This window comes from Arachis ipaensis, chromosome B3 (assembly GCF_059453495.1).
Source record: "Arachis ipaensis isolate K30076 ecotype BB chromosome B3, ASM5945349v1, whole genome shotgun sequence".
NCBI lineage: Eukaryota > Viridiplantae > Streptophyta > Magnoliopsida > Fabales > Fabaceae > Arachis > Arachis ipaensis.
The window spans coordinates 142,582,284-142,602,157 of NC_142438.1; the positions used below are offsets into that span (position 1 = coordinate 142,582,284).

At 35.3% G+C, this 19,874-nt stretch overlaps 3 protein-coding genes across 4 annotated transcripts; 2 read left to right on the forward strand and 1 right to left on the reverse strand.

Moving 5' to 3' along the window:
- The first annotated feature begins 735 nt into the window (after window positions 1-735).
- Window positions 736-6,894, forward strand: LOC107631683 (S-adenosyl-L-methionine-dependent methyltransferases superfamily protein). Of its 2 annotated transcripts, none has more exons than XM_088507947.1 (14): window positions 736-1,246; window positions 1,342-1,408; window positions 1,514-1,635; window positions 1,745-1,811; window positions 1,908-1,956; window positions 2,064-2,149; window positions 2,327-2,577; window positions 2,680-2,735; window positions 3,364-3,449; window positions 3,849-3,941; window positions 4,537-4,861; window positions 5,109-5,629; window positions 6,027-6,261; window positions 6,349-6,894. In XM_088507947.1, exons 1-14 carry the CDS (start codon window positions 951-953, stop codon window positions 6,573-6,575), a joined length of 2,481 nt encoding a protein of 826 aa, XP_088364073.1. In that variant the 5' UTR covers window positions 736-950; the 3' UTR covers window positions 6,576-6,894. The 2 variants fall into 2 exon arrangements, with proteins under 2 accessions (XP_088364073.1, XP_088364074.1); XM_088507948.1 differs by having other exon boundaries at window positions 844-1,246; window positions 1,345-1,408.
- Window positions 6,895-7,187: 293 nt separating this feature from the next.
- RABA4B (RAB GTPase homolog A4B) lies at window positions 7,188-9,691 on the reverse strand. Its single transcript, XM_016335203.3, has 2 exons — window positions 9,023-9,691; window positions 7,188-7,942 (listed from the first exon to the last, which is right to left on the reverse strand). The coding sequence occupies exons 1-2, from the start codon at window positions 9,259-9,261 to the stop codon at window positions 7,495-7,497; spliced, it is 687 nt and encodes a 228-aa protein (XP_016190689.1). The 5' UTR covers window positions 9,262-9,691; the 3' UTR covers window positions 7,188-7,494.
- Window positions 9,692-15,530: 5,839 nt separating this feature from the next.
- On the forward strand, window positions 15,531-19,732 carry LOC107631680 (RNA-binding (RRM/RBD/RNP motifs) family protein). The gene is made up of 5 exons (XM_088507949.1): window positions 15,531-15,954; window positions 16,418-16,488; window positions 18,809-19,000; window positions 19,167-19,294; window positions 19,414-19,732. The coding sequence occupies exons 1-5, from the start codon at window positions 15,747-15,749 to the stop codon at window positions 19,460-19,462; spliced, it is 648 nt and encodes a 215-aa protein (XP_088364075.1). The 5' UTR covers window positions 15,531-15,746; the 3' UTR covers window positions 19,463-19,732.
- The last annotated feature ends 142 nt before the right edge of the window (window positions 19,733-19,874 follow it).

Sequence of the window (19,874 nt, forward strand, 5' to 3'; positions counted from 1 at the left end):
TAGGGAGGTGTTTGATTACTTATGCGAAACTACGAGAGATTGCTAAAGGGCTTAGTATTATTGTTACTCACAACTTCCAGTACCTTATCATTGAGTTGGACTCCTGGTCAATTATAAATTTTATCAATAAAAGCTGCTTGAATCTGCATCCTGTTAAATTTTTGCTGAAAGGCATTAAGATCCTGGTGAGTAGGTTACATCATGTAGGTTGGAAGTATAGCTTGAGAGAAGCTAATACTGTCGCAGACTCTTTTGCTAAGAAAGGGAAGAATCTTCTCATGGGAACTCACATTTTTGAAAGACCCCCGCCAGATACTCTTCAGACTCTATCATCCGGTATGAGTGAAAATTTTAGAATTAGAGATTCTTAGGGTGTGTTTGGTCTGTATTTTTATTTTTTGTTTTTATTTTCAGTGTTTTTTATTTTATAGATTTTGTGAAGGAAAAAGTGAAAATAATAAAATTATGTTTCTTGTTTTTATCTCCTATTTTCACTATTTCTTTTATAAAATCCAAAAAAAAATTCTAAAAATAAAAACAGAAAATAAAAGCGCAAATCAAATGCCCTTTAATTTTTGTTGTTTGGGTTTCTAAACCCCTTTTTCCTCCCAAAAAAAAAAAAAAGAAAGAAAAAAACTAAACATTACTATGAGTTTTGCTTTTTTCTTTTTTGCGAATTACTGTGAGTTTTGATAATAAAAAACAAAAAGGTTTGTTTTCGGACCCTACCCAAACTTATATGGCCTTGGAAGTTTGGGCTGTAACTCAGTTGGAAAGAAAATACAGGTCCATGAAAAAGTCCAAATAGTCGCCTAGCGGTTATTTTCTAAACCCTACGGGAAAACCAGTACCGCAATTGGCTGCCTTGTGTTGTGCGCGTGAGCCAGACTCAGTAGCAGTTACTCACTTAATCTTACTCGAACGCAGAAGACGCAGCAGTAAAGACCGTTATGGGAGGCGGCGGGAGAGGAGGCAGGTCTCGCACTCAGAGAAAACACTTCCGTCAGAGCCGAGACAATGTCTGGAAGCGTTCCAAGTCCGATCCAAACGCCAACAGCAGCGCTCCCTCCAACGACCCTAACGATCCCAATCCCAATCCCAATCCTACGTGGACTCCTTTCGCCACTGAAAACGCGTCCTTCGATGCCTACTACAAGGGCCAATGCATAGTCGAAACCACCGAGTGGGATCAGTTCGTCTCTGTTCTTAGAACTCCCTTGCCCGCTACCTTCCGAATCAATTCCAGGTAAATAACACTCAAACTCTCTCTCTCTTCTCATTTCCAATCCCCGCTCTCCAAAACTTCTTGAAATGGGAATTCCTATGTTTTTCTGATTACAGTAGCCAGTTCGCCGACGACATTCGCTCGCAACTCGAGAATGACTTCGTCCATTCTCTTCGCGATGAGGTACGCTACATGCAATATCCGCTGCTATTGTTCTATCCATTGCGTCGTTGTTCTTTCTTTCCCTTTTTTTTAATCGATTTTGGTTGTGTCTTGTGTTGTTTCTAGGTTGCCGAAGGGGTTGAGAGTGAGACTGAGGCTATTAGACCTTTGCCTTGGTATCCTGGAAACTTTGCTTGGCATTCCAATTTTTCTAGGATGCAGCTCAGGAAGAATCAAACACTTGAGCGGTATGTCGATTGTGTTCATCTACGACTTGTATCTGAATCTGAGGGTTTTTTATTAATAGAATCTAGTCATTATTTAGTTGTCGCTGATTTTTCATTTACAATCTTGCAGCTTCCACGAATTTTTAAAGCTAGAAAATGAAATTGGAAACATTACAAGACAAGAAGCTGTTAGTATGGTAGGTCATTTCAAAAACTATTTTGATCTTTTCTTTTATTTTTGGAGTTCTCTATGATTTAACTAGTGTCATACTAATGCTTTTTTTGCAATACAGGTGCCTCCCCTCTTCTTGGATGTGCACCCTGATCATTTTGTTCTTGACAGTAAGCAACTTCTAGGATACCAAGTACTCTTTGTTGTTTTTACCATCACTATTTTTATAGGACTGAAAATTTTCATTGTTATAACCTATCTCCTTGCTTTTGTTCAGTGTGTGCTGCACCAGGTTCGAAAACTTTCCAATTGCTCGAGATTATTCATCAGTCAACTAAAGTAGGATCACTACCTGCCGGAGTGGTATGTGTTCTTTTTAGTTAAATGCTTCTTTGTTGATAATTCATTTTTACTTTTCAATATCATTGGTAGTTAATGATTAGCAACATCTTATTTGATTTGCTAGACTTATATGATTTGATCTGTCCTGATTGGGTAAACGGCATATGCATAATTTGTTTTTGCGTCTTTCTTAATTAGGTTATAGCAAATGATCTTGATGTCCAAAGATGTAATCTTCTCATACACCAAACGAAACGAATGTGCACAGCCAACCTTATTGTCACTAATCATGAAGCCCAGAACTTTCCAGGATGCCGTTTAAATAGAAACCATGAAGTGATGGAGCCAGATCAGCATATAGGCCAATTGTTGTTTGATCGTGTTCTGTGTGATGTCCCATGCAGTGGGGATGGAACCCTTCGTAAAGCACCTGATCTCTGGAGGAAATGGTAATTTTCATTCCTCTGTCAGCTCAACTTTCTTTAACTGCTGTATTATTTTTGTAAGACATCCACCCCCCCCCCCCCCCCCCCCGCTTTTTTTTTTTGCAGGAACACAGGGATGGGACATGGGCTTCACCCCCTACAAGTTATAATTGCTATGCGAGGTACTATTTGACTGTTTCCTTTAGCATGTGTATTTTAGAGGTTGCCATTGTCAGACTTGCATTGTGTTTTCTGATAATGTGCTGTTACCGTAAACTCTTACCCCTCTGTTACCTGCCTCTGTCATACATGTTAATTGAACTCAGCTAGACTTATCTGACATAGCTACTAGGATTATTTTCAAAACTTCCATGGTGACTCGGGCTACTTTATTCCATTATAAACGGAACATTATGAGTGAGTGAAGCTACTGATGCTTTCTGATTAAGTTCTCCATAAAAGATTGTTCTGCTGTCCTTTCATCAGTCTCTGAAAGAGAACATTTTACTTCTTTTTGGAGCAAGAAGGATCCAACCAGCAATGAATGAGTGTGTCCTGTGTGATGCATGTCTAGTCAAGTTCCTTTTTCGCTTTTTGACCTGAACATGAACGTTATACTTTAGGCTAAGGAATATTTGTAACCGCTTTGTCCTTCTTCTTTGTTTCTATTACTTTTTAAGATAGATTACTGGGAGTAAAAAACTACTTATGTTTACTCTATTAGCTGAATATAAAAAATGAACTAGGGTTTGTGAGATTTAGATTGGAAGATTACTTTGGCAGTCTCAGCAGCTATATTGATTTTGTCAGGTTTATCTTTGCTTAAAGTTGGTGGTAGAATGGTTTATTCAACTTGCTCAATGAATCCTATTGAGAATGAAGCTGTGGTTGCAGAGGTAACTACTATTGATGCTCTGTTCTTCTCTTCTTCTTCTTCGTCTTTCCTTTTTTTTTTTTTTCCAATTTTTAAGTTGCAATCATACTATGTAATTTTTCAGATAGGTGGATGTGTATTCCATTGGCTTAATTATTTAATTAAATGCTAAATTTATGGATATCATAGATAAATTTTTATAACATTTTCTCAACATTTGAAAATGTGATTTAAATATCTATGAAAGCAAGTGCACTGCATCTAAAGGCTAAAGCTCTAAAAATAAGTGGCAATTGCTAAATACCTAGGAAAGCAAGTGGCATGCTAGCTGTTACAAACACTTGGCCATCCCTTACTCGCAATTAATTTTATATGGTAAGTAGCTCCAGCTAATTCTTTTTCCTTTTCTATTGTGTTTCAGGTCTTGCGGAGATGTGGTGGGTCTGTTAAACTTGTTGATGTATCTAGTGAGGTTCCCAAACTTATTTGTCGCCCTGGTCTCAAGACATGGAAGGTTTGTGTTTGCTGTGACTTTTTTTTTTTTGAGAAACCAGAGTTTTGGTATACATGTAACACTAAGAAACAAATATTAAATCTACTAGTGCTGCTAATCCCCTAAGTTTTTGCAAGTATCTCACCTCTCTAGAGTCTAGATTGAGGAAGATAGACCCCCTCTTATGTCAAGTGATGTGACAACCTGAAGGGTTTTGAAGGAAAATTGTGGGTTTGGGTAAAAAATTTATGTAACCTCAATGTCTTTTCCAACTCATGAGACATCTTGGCTGAAATATATGTTTCATCAACTACAGATGTTACTTGCTGTTTGGTCTTGGAATGATAAGAAATGAGAATGAGGCTATAGTGAATGCTTTATTTTTAAACATGAGTTGGATGTTGATCTGGTTATTTCCATATTCATGTGCATGGTGAAGAATAATGTTTCAAGCTTTCTGCACAGAAAATTTGTATCTTTATATAACTTGAACACTTGTGCTATTGGTTTCTGTATGTGAATTCAGCTTGTGGCTTCAAAAATAGAATGGTTTGATCTTGATTTTCAATAGTTTGGATTTACAACGTTGTGAAGCCTTACCATTTTGGGAATGCAGGTATATGATAAGGGCACTTGGTTGGCGTCTTACAAAGATGTCCCTAAATATCGTAGGAGTATAGCGCTTGCTAGTATGTTTCCTTCTGGCAGCAGCTTTCATGAATCTGTTGACAGTGATTGTAATGTTGAAATGGGATATGATGTTACTGATGGTGTTGGTGAAAATTCTGAAGATGGTGTTCAAGAAATGGTTAATACTGTGGTGCCTGATTCTGCTGAGGTTTCTGATTTCCCTCTAGAGCATTGTATGAGGATAGTTCCTCATGATCAGAACACTGGAGCCTTCTTCATTGCTGTACTGCAAAAAGTTTCTCCTTTGCCAGGTAGATTGTGTGATACCCTCTCTCTCTCTCTCTCTCTCTCTCTCTCTCTCTCTCTCTCTCTCTCACACACACACACACACACACACACACACACACACACACACACTGTAAGAAGGTGATTGGGAGTGCTGGCTAACATGGAAATGACATGTTTTTCTGGTTGTCATTTCTGCCTTGTATTTATTTTCATCAACAAAGATTTTTGCTTACCACGATGGGTTTCTGATTGATTGTTTCTTTCTTGCAGCGATTCCGGAGAAATCCAAAAAACGAATTGGTAAGCCATGTGCGGAACCATCAAACACTCTTGAGGGTGAACGACTGTTGCAGGTTGATTCCTTAGAAAGTGCACAAGCTGTCCTTGAAACAGTTCCAGAAGAAAACGTAAATGGCCATGAACCCCCTGCAATAGATGTGGAAGTTAGCCCTGTTACATGTGAAGAAAAGAATTCCAAGGAAACACAGGAAGCCCATAATGTAGAGAACATGACCAAGGTTCCTGGAAAAAGGAAGCTACAAATTCAAGGAAAATGGAGAGGTGTTGATCCTGTTGTCTTTTTCAAAAGTGAAGCAATTGTTAATAATATAAAGGATTTTTATGGGATCGATGAGCATTTTCCATTTGATGGTCATCTTGTTACAAGAAATGAAGATGCAAGTCACGTGAAAAGAATTTACTATGTCTCCAAGTCAGTCAAGGATGTTCTTGAGTTGAACTACTCAGTTGGGCAGCAGCTTAAAATAACTTCTGTCGGTCTGAAGATGTTTGTAAGTATATTTTATTGTCAATCAAGAAATATTGGTGATGTTTTGCTGTTTATTATTATTTAATGTGGTTGATTTGCTTACCACCCATGCTCCAAATTTTAAATGCAACTAATGAATAGAGGTGATAATGATAATGATAATACATTTAAAATTACTTAAGGGAAGCCCTGAGATGTGGCAACATTATAATATTAGGGGGTGGCACCAATATGGTTACTTGGTTATGCCAAGCCAATCCCCATGTAGGAGTTAGTTCCACATCCAAATAGCATTGTGAACCCATCCCTTGTAGTTAGAAATATTTATTGGTTAGAAAGGAATTAACTTCTTCTTTAAGTGAAAAGAAAAAGAATTATTTCTTTGGAATAATTGATATATACCTGCCCTCATCATACAGGAAAGACAATCAGCACGACAAGGTAGCTCTGCACCATGTTCTTTCCGGATATCATCTGAAGGATTGCCTCTTATTCTCCCACACATAACAAAACAGATTCTGCGTGCATCTCCTGTAGACTTCAAGCATCTTCTTGAGAATAAAGATGTAAAATTTGAAGATTTTGCTGATGCTGAGTTTGGTAAAAAGGCTGCAAGCCTAATGCCAGGTTGTTGTGTACTAATTTTGGGTAAAGGTATTGTCACCATCCTCAGGCTAAAGATAAGGTTAAATACCCTTCGACATAGATGTTGATTTACTTTGATATTTTCCTCTTCTACAGGGAACGAGGTTGGCACAGAGCCCATCCAAGTGGATGACTCAACAATTGCAATTGGATGCTGGAAGGGTAGGTCAAGATTGAATGTGATGGTTACCGCAATGGACTGCCAAGAACTGCTTGAAAGGCTTGTAATACGACTAGGCTCAGAAAATGGCTCGTCAGTGCATGTGGTCAAATCTTCCATTGATGTGGAAGGTATAGTAAGTAGTACAGGAGTTGAACGGTAAGATTGATGGTGATGCTATTCCTGTTAAAGTTACTGAGGGTTAAAAGTGACAGGTTGACGGATATTTATTACTAGGTTCGAACAGCATTTATGGGAAATCGTGATTTTTTTCCCATCATCCACAAAACGTGAAAGATGATTTAGCTGTTTATTTTAGTTAGCCTTTGTACTTTCATACGAATCCACAAACTTCAATTCACATTTGTATTGGTATAATCTATAGCTTTTAAGGATTACAGTTATAGGAAACTTTGTTGTTAACGCATCGAGATTATTGGTTAGATCGAGATCTCTCCCATTTTTTTTCTCTCAATCGATTGGTACATATATATTTATTGAATTTTACCAGAATTCGGGTGGCAAGTATTTGCCCATATAGCAAATCTTGTTTAATCCCGGAAGGAAGTCTCATGTCAAGTCTTATATGCTCGTAATGCTGGTCTTGTAAATTTAATTTTTATAAAGAAGAATACTAAAGATCATCAAAATTTATTATTTTTGATCATTAGTTAATTATTAATATTTAAAAATATAAGATAAAATATATTATTAGATTATTAAATTAAAAAAATTAAATTAATAATTAGATAAAAACAATAAATTCTAATGATCATTTAGCATTTTTCCCTTTATAAAAGGGTTCATCAATTTTATAAATGAAGGGCTTATATAGGCAGAATTGAGCACCGAGCCATCAAATTTCACATGCGCTGACGTTCCGAGCCACCCTAACAATTAATTAATTGAATATCATGGGATATTCCGATGTTCTACCCAGCAATTTGAATCTACCTATAGTTTTACTCCGAAACCCATGCAAATGAAATTGAATAATTTTACAATAGTAAATGTGCCAAACCTTTAAAAATTGGTAACAAGATCATCAAACCACGAAATCTGCTAAATTCAAACACTAAAACTCAGGAAGACTGACAACACATGGTCTTTTTAGCTGGGATTTCCTGTGCAGGGCCAGGAATAATAATCTTCTTGCCAGCCAAAGATGCGGGGTTCCCATTTCCTTGACTTTCGTCCGCAGCTAGGGTCTTCTTGTTGACAATGTTGTAGATTTCTGTCAGGACAGTCATGAAGGCTGTTTCAACATTTGTTGATTCCAGAGCCGAGGTCTCCAAGAAAAACAAGCCTTCTTTCTCGGCAAATTCTTTTGCATCTTCCGTGGGAACATCCCGCTGACTCTGAAGATCACTTTTGTTTCCTATAAGAATGATGACTATATTCTTGTCGGCATGGTTGCGCAGTTCTTCCAGCCACCGGGGGATGTGTTCAAAGGTCTGACGTTTAGTTATGTCATAAACCAACATTGCCCCAACAGCACCCCTGTAGTATGCACTTGTAACAGCTCTGTATCTGCACGATTAAATAATGAAATATCAGGGCAAGCTGCAATCTAGCATTTAACTTGCCGCTTACCCTAAATGAAAAATAAGAAAATTTCAATTGATGATGTCCAGAAAAGAATAAGATTCTATGTTTGTGACCACCTAAAGAACCCGTGTGGCCTTAGATCACAGCAAAACCCATGTGATTAATGATCCAAAAACCACGTAACGATGCTATATGAAATATCAACTTGAATACCCTCCCCAAAGATTGCCAAAACTATGCATGCGTGTTATGTTCCTAAATCTGTGCTAGAAACACAAGGGTATTCAACATGTCCAAGTGAGTAGCCCTAGTACCTGCTAGTTCTCCAACAGAATGTTTAGAATTCATAAATGTATAACTAGCTAACCTTGAATTTTTCAAATCTCATCAAAGTGTCACAATCACAACCCAAGAGGGAAAATGCAAGTAACAGAGTATATTTAATAATCACCAAAACACAGCCATGTTGTCCTCCACATAAATGCAGACATAAACAATCAACCATGACCCCGGTAATCTCCGGAGAATCTGCCTAGTAGGTTGGCTTTACTATCTGCAATAACCAAACTCGTCCCCTTTTTCCTTCCCAGTGATTCCTTTTGGCGCATTATTCGATAATCACCAATCAGCTAAACCACCAACGCTAACATATATTTAACTATAGGAAGTTAGGAACATCGTGAGATGAAGATTCTCGGGTAACCGATAGAGGATAAACAGTGACACCAAAAACACTGGACATCAATGGCATCAAGTTGAAATGCATAAAAACATTCAAAACCGCAATTCAAATTTCAAACACTAATAAGTAGCTAAGCTAAGGTTAACAACAATGATCAGAATCACCACATCATTGAGCTTCAATTTTGAAAAGCTACAGTAGATCCAGCTCAGTAACCTTACTCAAACAACTCGATCCTTTGAAATAACGATCAGATCACGCATCAACGGCAGTCACAACAACAATTTCTCAAGGAAAAAATAACAGATTCAACAGCATCAAGTAACACCATATACGCATTCATACAGTTGAAAAAAAGTAGTTAGAGAAGCAAATATTACCGTTCTTGACCAGCAGTGTCCCAGATCTGAGCCTTGACGCTCTTATGATCGATGACGAGAGTTCGCGTCTGGAATTCAACTCCGATGGTGGACTTGGAGTCCAAGCTGAACTCGTTCCTCGCGAACCGTGCAAGTATCTGCGATTTTCCAACCGCTGAGTCACCAATCAGCACCACCTTGAACACATAGTCTATTTTCTGGTTTCCATCTCCATAACCACCACCTCCACCACTCGCCATTTTCAACAAACTTTCTCACACAGAGATCAAGATATTTCTCTCTACTTTCTTTGCCTCTTCTTCTACTGTAGTGTATCTTAGTTCTTATAATCACTGTCTCTTTCTTTCTACTTCAAAAATTATAGCAACAAATGGATTTATATTATATTTATATGTGCACAATAATCGGATGGATCTCTTGAAAGGTGAGACTCTTTTTTCGTTTTTGGCCCTTTCTTTCATAAAATCAAACCCGATTTTTTTTCCCTATGTCCTTTTTAAATTTTAAGAACAAGCAAACATCTAAAATAACGGTGAAATTTTATCTTTAATTTATGGGTTAAGATTTAAGAAACTTAACGACTTGTCGTAAGAATGTTTATGATTAAAAAGGATGTGAATTAAATTTAAATTATTATACGAAGATATTCGAGTTCGAGCAAACATCTTTATACTCTGTCAATCTAATTACTGGAATTTTATAATGATAGTTTAATAGTATAAATAATTGCGAAGGGGATTATTACTGTGGGGAAAGGAGCACAAGACATGCGCACGAACGAGTCCAGAACGAACATGTGTGTATTAGTGTATTACCCAGCCAATGAGAAGTGCCAGGCTAGCGAAAGGAACGGGTGTTTTGACTTCTGAGTGACAAGTGGCGAAATAAAGATGGGTGTGCATTGAAGAGGGAAGTGAGGGTGGTTGTAGAGGATCTAATTCTCATTTTAAATAATATAGGTTTTAATGATGATGACAATTGATAAATGGAAAATTTAGAAATTGAACGGGGAAAATAGTTGGGGACAGCTGTAGTTTTGCAGTGTTGAGTGTCAAAAAGCGTCAGTGTTGTGTGTGCTTAGTGCGTTTGCGTATGTCTCGGGTGAGTTGTCTGATTGGCCAATCGTATTCGCTTCTTGCGGTGCTTACCACAGGTGATCCAATTCATATTTGGGTAAGCAGAAAGTTAAAATTTCATTTATATTGTACTTTAAAATTTAACTTAATATTAATAAGTATTTTAAATGTTCGTTATGTGAAGAGTTAATGTATTATCTAAAAATTATTAGTTTATATTTTTTGAATTTTTTATTTAATTTGATTTATTTTAATTTAATTTATTTAGTTATTAAATTATATTTTATATTTAAAAGTTTAGAATTTTTTTATTTTAGCCTAATAAAAGATTATAAACATTTTATAAACTAGTGTAATCATAGCAAGACTAGAGGTGTGAAATTTTTCTTTCTTAGAAGTGTATTTTTTTTTAGAAACACCATTGGAAGAATTTTATTAAAGAGTAAACTACTGGTTTAGTTTCCAACGTTCAAGGTGAATCTTATTTTAGTTTTTGATATTAAAACATTTAAAATGTCATTAATGTTATTCCACTTTCAAATTTCTTACTACTAATTTAAGAAATTGATATATTGTTAATAATATTTTTGTTAAAGCTACGTTTGCTCAATTCTATTCTTCTACCTTCACCCTCTGTTAATAAAAAATATCTTGTTTCAAGAAATACCGAATTCGAAATATAATGGATTTCTATTTCGAAGAGTGAAGGATTATATCGAAAAAGATTTGTCGTGAAATGAGAAATATGAGCTAATCGATGCGCTAAGTCGAGGAAGGAAAATAATTCGAAAATGATTTTTTGCGTTACACACGTTGCACATAAAGAGCGGGAATGGTTATTCAAAGACTAGCATGCGTGAAAGTTATTCTTGAATTTGATTGGTTGAAGATTCTTATAAATAGAAGAAGACTTGAAAGAATAAAGGTTGGAACTTTGTTTCAGAAAAATACTCAAACACACTCACACCCCAAAATTCTATTGTAATTCAAAAACACTCCTAAGCTCATATTCTGAAGCTAAAGTCAAATCATTTTTTTTTTCGGAGGCCAAGTCTCATGAGGATTAAATATATCATTATTCCTTGCTTTCCATATCCACCAAAGTTCCGAAAAAATCTGAACGGATGCTCTTTGCTATGATACAAGAACTAGTTCTTCAAATCCAGAGGATGATAAGAAATATCCAACATATGTCATACAAGTTGAGTTTTTGGACAATCTCGAATACAATGTAAAATCGATTCCTGGTTTGAAAGACATCTTGGGCACCTATCCGATTACGGCATCCCTCTTTTGAAGCAAAAACTTGCAGTAGGAAGAGCATTCCTAAGACATAAACAAGCTAAAAGCTTGTGCTTTTTCGGAACAAGTTGGCACCAAAGCCAAGGCCAATTCTCCCGCTCATTCTAACTAAAAAGCTGCTTACATAACCATAAAAAATTATTGCGTGAGTCATAAACTTTGGATGCAGACTCAGACTAATACCAACACACTTTCAAACTCGTTTGCACATTTAGATTGTAAGAAAGAATGTTACCTTTCAGATTCTGAGATAGAGGAGAATAAAGAGTCTTCAAATGTCACCTACCAACTAACCAGATATCCTGTATTCGAAAGTTCGAATAAAAAAGTGTGAATATAATTCATTTCATTAGATAACTTCCTTTCTCTCCTCCAGCGAAAAAACCAAAAAGTATGCTTCAAATCCCCAATAAACTAAATAAACTCAACCTTCAAAACTTTTCAAGTCTTGCAAAGGCTCTTTCAAATGTGAGAGTCTGTATTCCTAGGACAATTTAAAACAGTCATCTTGAGATGATCGATATTTGGCATTTAACAATTCGACTAATAGCTTATTTGGCTGATGGAAAAAAGTTCAAACTAGTTTTGCAAGAAGGGAAATATTTGCCCAATAAGGATCTCGAATCCCTAAACCTCCATATTTTTTTTTTGGAGTAACCAGCACCTTCCAACTAACAAGTTCAATATTTTTTCATCAGCTTATCTTTTCCAAAAAAAAAAAAAAAATTCTCATCATAGACTCTAATTTACTGATTATTCATTTGGGAAACATAGAGACCTGCATCTAGTACGTAGGAATAGCAACTACAATAGAATTGATCAACCAGAGTCTACCTGTCCGGTTGAGCAAACTCTTTTTCCAACTTGCTAGTCTTTTCGAATCTTATGCTGGATACCATTAAAAGCTGAACAGATCATCCTAGAATGGCTAAAGGTAACCTTAAGATACCTGTCCAAGTCTTGGAAATATCTGATGGAGGACATCCCAATAAAGATTTCTTTCCTTGTCGCAGAGACATTCCTGAAGCAAAACGCTTTAGACTTCTTTACATTGATCTTTATTCCATATGCTTTGCAAAAAGTCTTCAAAACTACCATCAGATTTTGCACTTGTTTCTTCGTAATTTTACAAAATAAAAGCAAATCATCTGCAATCATTAAGTGGTGTTCCGAAGGTTACCTGAAACCAGATGTGGATTAGGCTTGCTCACGAGGCCCAAGTATTTAAGGAATGTGGCCTCTGACTTGTTCTGCGTCAAGGAGCCTCTATCCGAATTATGTGTGTGAAAGGATGGAGGATGGTACCTGCAAAACACTCCGATGTCTAAGTCAGCAAGGGGTTAAGCAGGTTTTTGTATATTGGAACTTAAAAATACCTGAGTGTGCCAGGATATTTATAGGTAATGTGCCAATAACTACCGTTTGAGTAGTTCCACTTTTGATGGTGGATAATCGTCCCTTTATCTTAAGGTTATTGAGATCTCTTTTCTAGAAGTGGGTGAGAGATTTAGGGAGGTAGTTACTCACTCAGATAAGTATGAGCTGCCTGTTTTAGTCGGGCTCGACCTCTTAGAAGAGGTCGGATAAGTGGATGAGGCCATTCTTCTTGATTGAGCCTTTTAACTTTATTGGGTTTGGCTTATGTTTTGGGTCAGGATATGAACAAGTGGAATATTTTTGGTTCCCCTCTAGAAATAGCAACAAGCTTCCACAAACCCATATTAACCTGATGACTAATAAAGCATGCCAATCTCTCCATATACAACATAAAAAGATAGGGTGACATAAGATCTCCTTACCTAAGACCCCAACTAGTAGTAAAGTCATTTAGATGATTCCCATTTCAAAGAATAGACAAGGAGAGAGCAGTGACACAATTTATAATCAAATTAATTGTAGGACAAAAAAAACCAAAATTTTAAAGGATATGGGCCAAAAACCTCCAGTCAACTATTTCATAAGTTTTTTCCAAATCAATTTTAAAAGTCAGAGTGCTTTTCTTGGATTTAGTTTTTTTCGTAAAATAGAGAATCTCTTGCGCAATAATAATGTCAAAAATTTCTTGTTTCGGAATAAATTCTCCTTAAAGTGAGCCAATAATTTATACAAGATGATACAATTTTTTATATTATTATTATATTTAACCTATTAAGAGAGTATAAAAAAATATTCAATGACTATTAATTCTTTCTCCTTTTAATATTACCATCAAGGATGGATTCATAATCTTGAATTGCACAACAACATTCTTACCAAGTTACAAAAAAAATAAAAGTAAAGAACAATACAAAACTCATTTCTTACCACTCGAATAATACACACAAACCTTTTCATGTAGGTTGAGTATAATGTCCTCTAGTATTCCCTGGATCTACCTACTTCTTATACCTTTCATACACCTTTCACCTCATGTTACTAGTATCATAAAGCACCTACTAAACTAGTTTAAGTTGGTCGAATAGTTGACTCATTTGTCCATTTAAGTAAGTATAAAAAGTTCAAATCGCATCTTGTGCATACAACAACCCATTAACCAACGATATACCTTTAGGGATACCATGGGTAACTAAAAAATAAAATCCCTACTACATTTTCATGTCCACATAAGTAACATAACACCTTATCGTATTCGATAAATCCGATTATTTTTTTCTCTCATTGCCCTTTTCTCCCAATAGTATCTATCTTTCTATGCTTAAATTTCTTTTCTCTTTTAAAGAATTAAAAATTAAATATATAAAATATATTTTTTTAATAAAAAATTTACGAATTAAGATATAACTAAAATAATAAATTTTTTATTTGATTAATTGTTATTCTATAACATAAAAGATATAATGTCATAAATGTTATACATATGTAAATCTTAAAATTTGATTTTTTTTTCTTTTAGATTTAACTCTTATATGTTTTTAATGTATGTATTTTTAAATTTTATGTTAATATATTTATGTTTATGTATATTTATTTATAATTTTGCAAATTATTATATTATAATTTAATTATTCTAGTTAAACTATCGTTAAAATAATTTAATTTAATTTCTAGATTGATGAACGAATAATTAAAACGATTTGATGGGTAGTTTGATTTTTAGAACCTTGATAATATTTGATGTAGTGAATGTTCGAAGAGAATGGTAGGTAATTTACTTTGTTGAAAAGGAGAAAAAAACTTGTCGCCGGCTTAAGATTGTACTTTGATTGGATATTTTTATCAGAGAAAAAATTCTAAACGGCTCCTGACAATTATTTCGAAAGACAACGAGATCCTTAAAAAAATACACTTTTTGGCCGCTGATCTTTACTTCTATGAAACTGATTAACCTCTTTGTCAATATTTTCTCTCTGTATTAACAGAATAAACCTATATAACATGTTAAATTGTTGGTTTATCTATTAAGAACTAAATAGGATTGACAAATTATTTTTTATTGGGACTCTCGTTGTCTTCTAAGGATAATTGTCAATACTGTTTAGTTTTTTATTACCTTTTTTAAATACATTAGCTAAATTTATTGTGTAAAATTAAGAAATATTAATAATTTTTAAATTATTTTTATTTATAAAAATTAAATGAATAATATATTAGTGATTAACGTGTCACATAAATATATTTTAAAGAGAGTTCATTGACAAAAAAACTAACTAATCTCACAAAATTAGATATCTACAAACGAAAAGGGTATTTCTTTTATCAAAGACCTCATACTCCTTTGAAGAAATTAACAGGATAAGGTCGCAAGGATGTGTATTCACTCTTTTTATTAACCGAATAGTTTATAATAGTTTTTTTTTTTTAAAGTAATTATTGGTCATGCGTATACATTAGTTCACTTTCGGAAGGGAAAAAAAAAAGATTTGGGCTTAATAGAACCCATGTCCACTATATGATCCACCATTAAGCCTGCATGAAAAAGAAAATAAAACACTGCCAAACTCATCTACAAAACCAACTTGGGTTGGTCGAGTGGTCAGCTCACTCGTCCGCTTAAGCAAGTGTCGGGAGTTCGAACCCCGCCTTGTGCATGCAGCAACCTATTGGCCAGCGGCAGACCCTTAAATGGAGCTCAGATCCGCGACGGATTAGTCCTTAACCTGTCGGGTTGGGGGATACCGTTTGGGTAAACCAAAAAAAAAAAAAAAAAAAAACTCATCTACAAAAATAGAGAAAGGAAAGTGAAACACGATAAAAGAACACGGTGGGTAACGGATAGGGTGCTCTTCCACGGTTCCACCTTCACCTTTTCCAAACCCTAGCTAGCTCGGTAACCATCACCGTAAGTTGTAAATTGTGCAATAATAGTGCGTGTTGATTTTTCACATAATCAGAACTGAATTTGGAGAATGGAAGAAGAAGAGCACGAGGTGTACGGAGGAGAGATCCCTGACGTTGCCGAGATGGAAGGTGACGTTGACATGTCCGCTCCCGACGACGACCCCGAGGTCAAGGAGCTCGACGAAATGAAGCGCCGCCTTAAGGAGATGGAGGAGGAAGCTACGGCTCTTCGCGAGATGCAAGCTAAGGTCGAAAAGGAGATTGGCTCTGTTCAAGGTGATCCTTCAATTCCGTTTACTTTTTGATGCGGTGATTTCAATTTTGTTTCCTTTGTTGATATATTGATCGGCATTTAGAGTTAGTTAACAATAATTATAAGATTCTTCTGTATTATGTTTTACAATGGTTTAAGCTCTTTGTGCTTTTTGAACCTTCTTTGAGCTTTGGCTTTATTATTTTACTTGAGCGTTCTTCAAAGATGCAGTTATCAGAATGTGAAACGTTCTAGCTTGATCCATCTACCTGTCCAGATCTAGTGCATTCGTGTTATATATGTCTAAACTTTATATTTGCTGTTGTGTTGAGTTTTTTCTTATTTTTTATTTATGATTATTGCGAGAACTTGTTAGAACTTGCAGAGTCTATCGAATTATCAACTATAATAAAGTACTAGTTTTTTGCTTGTTTTAGGTTAGTTTTATTCTTGTTGCTTCAACTTCTGGTTTGAATTTTTGTGTAGATCCTGCTACTGCTGCTGCTTCTCAGGCAAACAAGGAGGAGGCAGATTCTCGATCTGTATTTGTAGGCAATGTACGTCTCGTTGTCAATAGTTATATGTGAACATACAAACACATGGTTGCACCACACATTCTTTTTACATGACTCAGGACTTTTTACTTTAAAATTGGGAGATTTATGTTGTTTTTGCAATGGCAGGCTTTGCCATTTAATATTATCAAGATATGACAAAAGGATTATTGCATCCAACTAAAAATTAGTAAAACGAAGTTGTAGGGCCGCGTATAAAAGAGAGAATACTAGGATTCTTTGCTATAGATAAACATTGCGGCAATTAGAGACATGGTTTTATATTAAAAGTTTGACTTTTGTTGTCCTTATTTCTGAGTGTTATTGCCACTATCAAACTTGTCCTGTCTGTTTAAGGTGGATAAATGATTTATGTTGTAAATATTTGGCTCAGAATGTGTTATAAGTCATGCAGATTTGTCCATGATACAAGGCAAGCCTGATAATTGGGGGTTGTGATCTGGTTGCATTGATAAGTTTATGATTAAGTTATGTTGCTATGTTGAAGGCTTGAAGCATACAGTAATTCTGGTTTGGTGTCAATAAACTTTGGTTGAATGAATCTCAAGCTGCACTCTATACGCTCTTGTTTTGTATTTTACTCGTTATTATACAGTTTCTGAAAATGTACATGTTCATTCTCTTTGGAGTGAGAATTGATGATATTCAGAGACAGGGTTTGACGTTATTGTCTCACTATGGTCGCAGGGTCAATCTTATTACTCAGGTTCTATAATTAAAGCTGGGATGCTTACATTGTGTTTTCTGGGTGGGCCAGTGTAATTGGCGTTTTTAGACTTGTACTAGTGTGTGAAAAGAATGCGTATCTATGCTTTTTGAAACTTAATATCAAAGAAAAAAATTTAAAAAAAAAAGGAAAAAGAAAAAGATACTATGGAGAAAATTTTTTGAAAAGAAAAAAAAAAAGAGATGAAAAAATTGACTGAAGAAAAATAGAACCAAGTTGAGAAAAAAAAAGAAATGAGAATTGACAAAAAAAAAAGGAAAACAGAAAATATGTCATGGAAACTGTGAATGGGGTTTCATGGAATGATGGGGATGGCTGTAAGTTGTTTGGCTGTAAGTTGTCCAGCTGATGGTAGATTGGGTTAAAGATGCTTCAACTTCACTACTGGAGGAGGCAGCTTGTCGTTCTTTGGGAAGAAGATTCTGTAAGTGTTGGGAATGTAATCTTAGTCATTTGAGCCCTGTTGTTGACTGCTATGAGGTCTGTAGTGCCTCTTTTGTGTTGTTTAGCTGACTTGCCAAGGGGTATGCAGTTGGCCAGCTGCTTCTTTTCTGTGGCACTTTCATCATTCTTTTAACCTCATTTCAAGTATTCTTTCCAAACATTAAGTTCTGTTTATATTTTTTGTTTGATTATTTGCTTTAATTTATTCTTTTGCTCAACATCTCATTCTACACATTTTATAGAGAAGTCTGCAATAGTGACCTATCTATTAAAGTTTTGGGTAGTCTCTTTTAGTCCCTTTTTTTTCTTTTTTCTTTTTCCTCAATGATGCATTACTTAAATGAAATCCTCTTGAGATACATATCTCAACTTTGCTCATTCTGGGATGCCTTTGAAGCAGAAAAGTTTGGTGCTGTTGTAAATTGCTACGAGGAATAAAAGGAAATATTGTATGCATGAGACACTTTACCTAAACTTTGAGAAGAGCCTGTAAAATGACTAGAAACATTACGATGTTAATAAGAATACTTGGCAGGATGGATGACTTGGTTTCATTATATCTTTTCATTATCATATATTGATCAGAGTTGTTGGTATGCAGTTTCAGAATTAGTGGTTACTTTACTTATGTTTGAGTTGGGAAGCTTCCTGATGATTTTGGGGTTAAAAGTATTAACTTAAAGTAACTTTTTTATTTCTAAGGGGTGTGCTAGCATTCTTTTTCTTTGAAAAGTTAAAATTACAATCTCATCCAGTTCCCTTTTAGGGTAGAACATAGTGTTTTGATGCATTTAGAGGTCTGTCTATGGTTCTGTTTCTTTTTCAGATGAAAGTAATAATTAAGATATAATTGTTGGTAAAAGTAGAAATTTTGCCTGCAATTTATGCAGAGGGTTCGGAGTGATTTAACTCAAGTTTCTATTGAATGCATAATAAACGAACTAGTCATTTTAGTTTTTGGTAATAGGTGATAAAATAATACTGACCAGACTGGAGTCTTAAATATGGATGTGGTCTGTAATGGGATATTAGGTAGTCTGGATTCTTTTTAACATAGTCAAACATTTTGTGAGTTTTGTCTAGACTAGTTCATTAAGGACATAGAATTCCCCTGAATTTATTGTTTTATAGGTTGATTATGCATGCACGCCAGAGGAAGTTCAGCAACACTTTCAATCATGTGGTACAGTGAACAGGGTCACCATCCTGACTGACAAGTTCGGCCACCCTAAAGGTTTTGCTTATGTGGAGTTCGTGGAAGTTGAAGCTGTTCAAGAGGCTCTTGTCTTGAATGAATCGGAGTTACATGGGCGTCAATTGAAGGTATGTTGTTTCAACTACTAATTTTTGTCAGCTTAATGAAAACTTTGGGTTTATCCCACATAAGGCTTGTTGTTGTTGTTGTTGTAATGAAAACATTGGGTTTAAGCTTTGTTGTTAGCTTTATCCCTGACCATAGATCGTTATAATGATTTGGATATGTTTACAGGTCTTGCCTAAGAGGACCAATGTTCCTGGAATGAAACAGTATCGTCCTAGGCGCTATAATCCCTACATGGCATATGGCTTTAGGAGGCCATATCCTCCTCCTTACTTTTACTCTCCTTATGGATACGGGTATGCTGCTTCTCTCAGTTAAATCATGTTTGTTGACAAAAAAAGATCCATGTTTTTTTATTTATGACTAGATTATTTGATGTTGTGGCTTTTCTCATTTTGCATTAAACATACTGCAGGAAGGTTCCTAGGTTTAGAAGGTCAACTCGTTACATGCCATACTACTAGAAGCTCATATGGGATGGTGATAATAGGAAGCGGATGCATCCTGGAGCATTTTATTATTATTTTCTTAATCCGTGGATCATTATGTATCATGTGATTGAGAGAATATTTACTCTCTATTTGTCTTAGGCTGTTATTTGTGGTATACGATTCATGCTTAGACTCTAAAAGATGGTTTATAATTGTCATTGAATATTACTGTGTACTGCATAAGGTCAGTTTGTTATAGATTATAATGACCGTACATCAATGCAGTAAACCTAGTTCCTCTCCATTCCTGACTAGGGTCTTCAATGCCTAATTTCAAAAAAGAGAAAAAATTTGACCATGCTGATTTTGACACAATAAATTACTCGGTTTAAATCAGGCTACTTTGAAATTATATAGTAATAGTATTGAGTATTGACATTAAGAA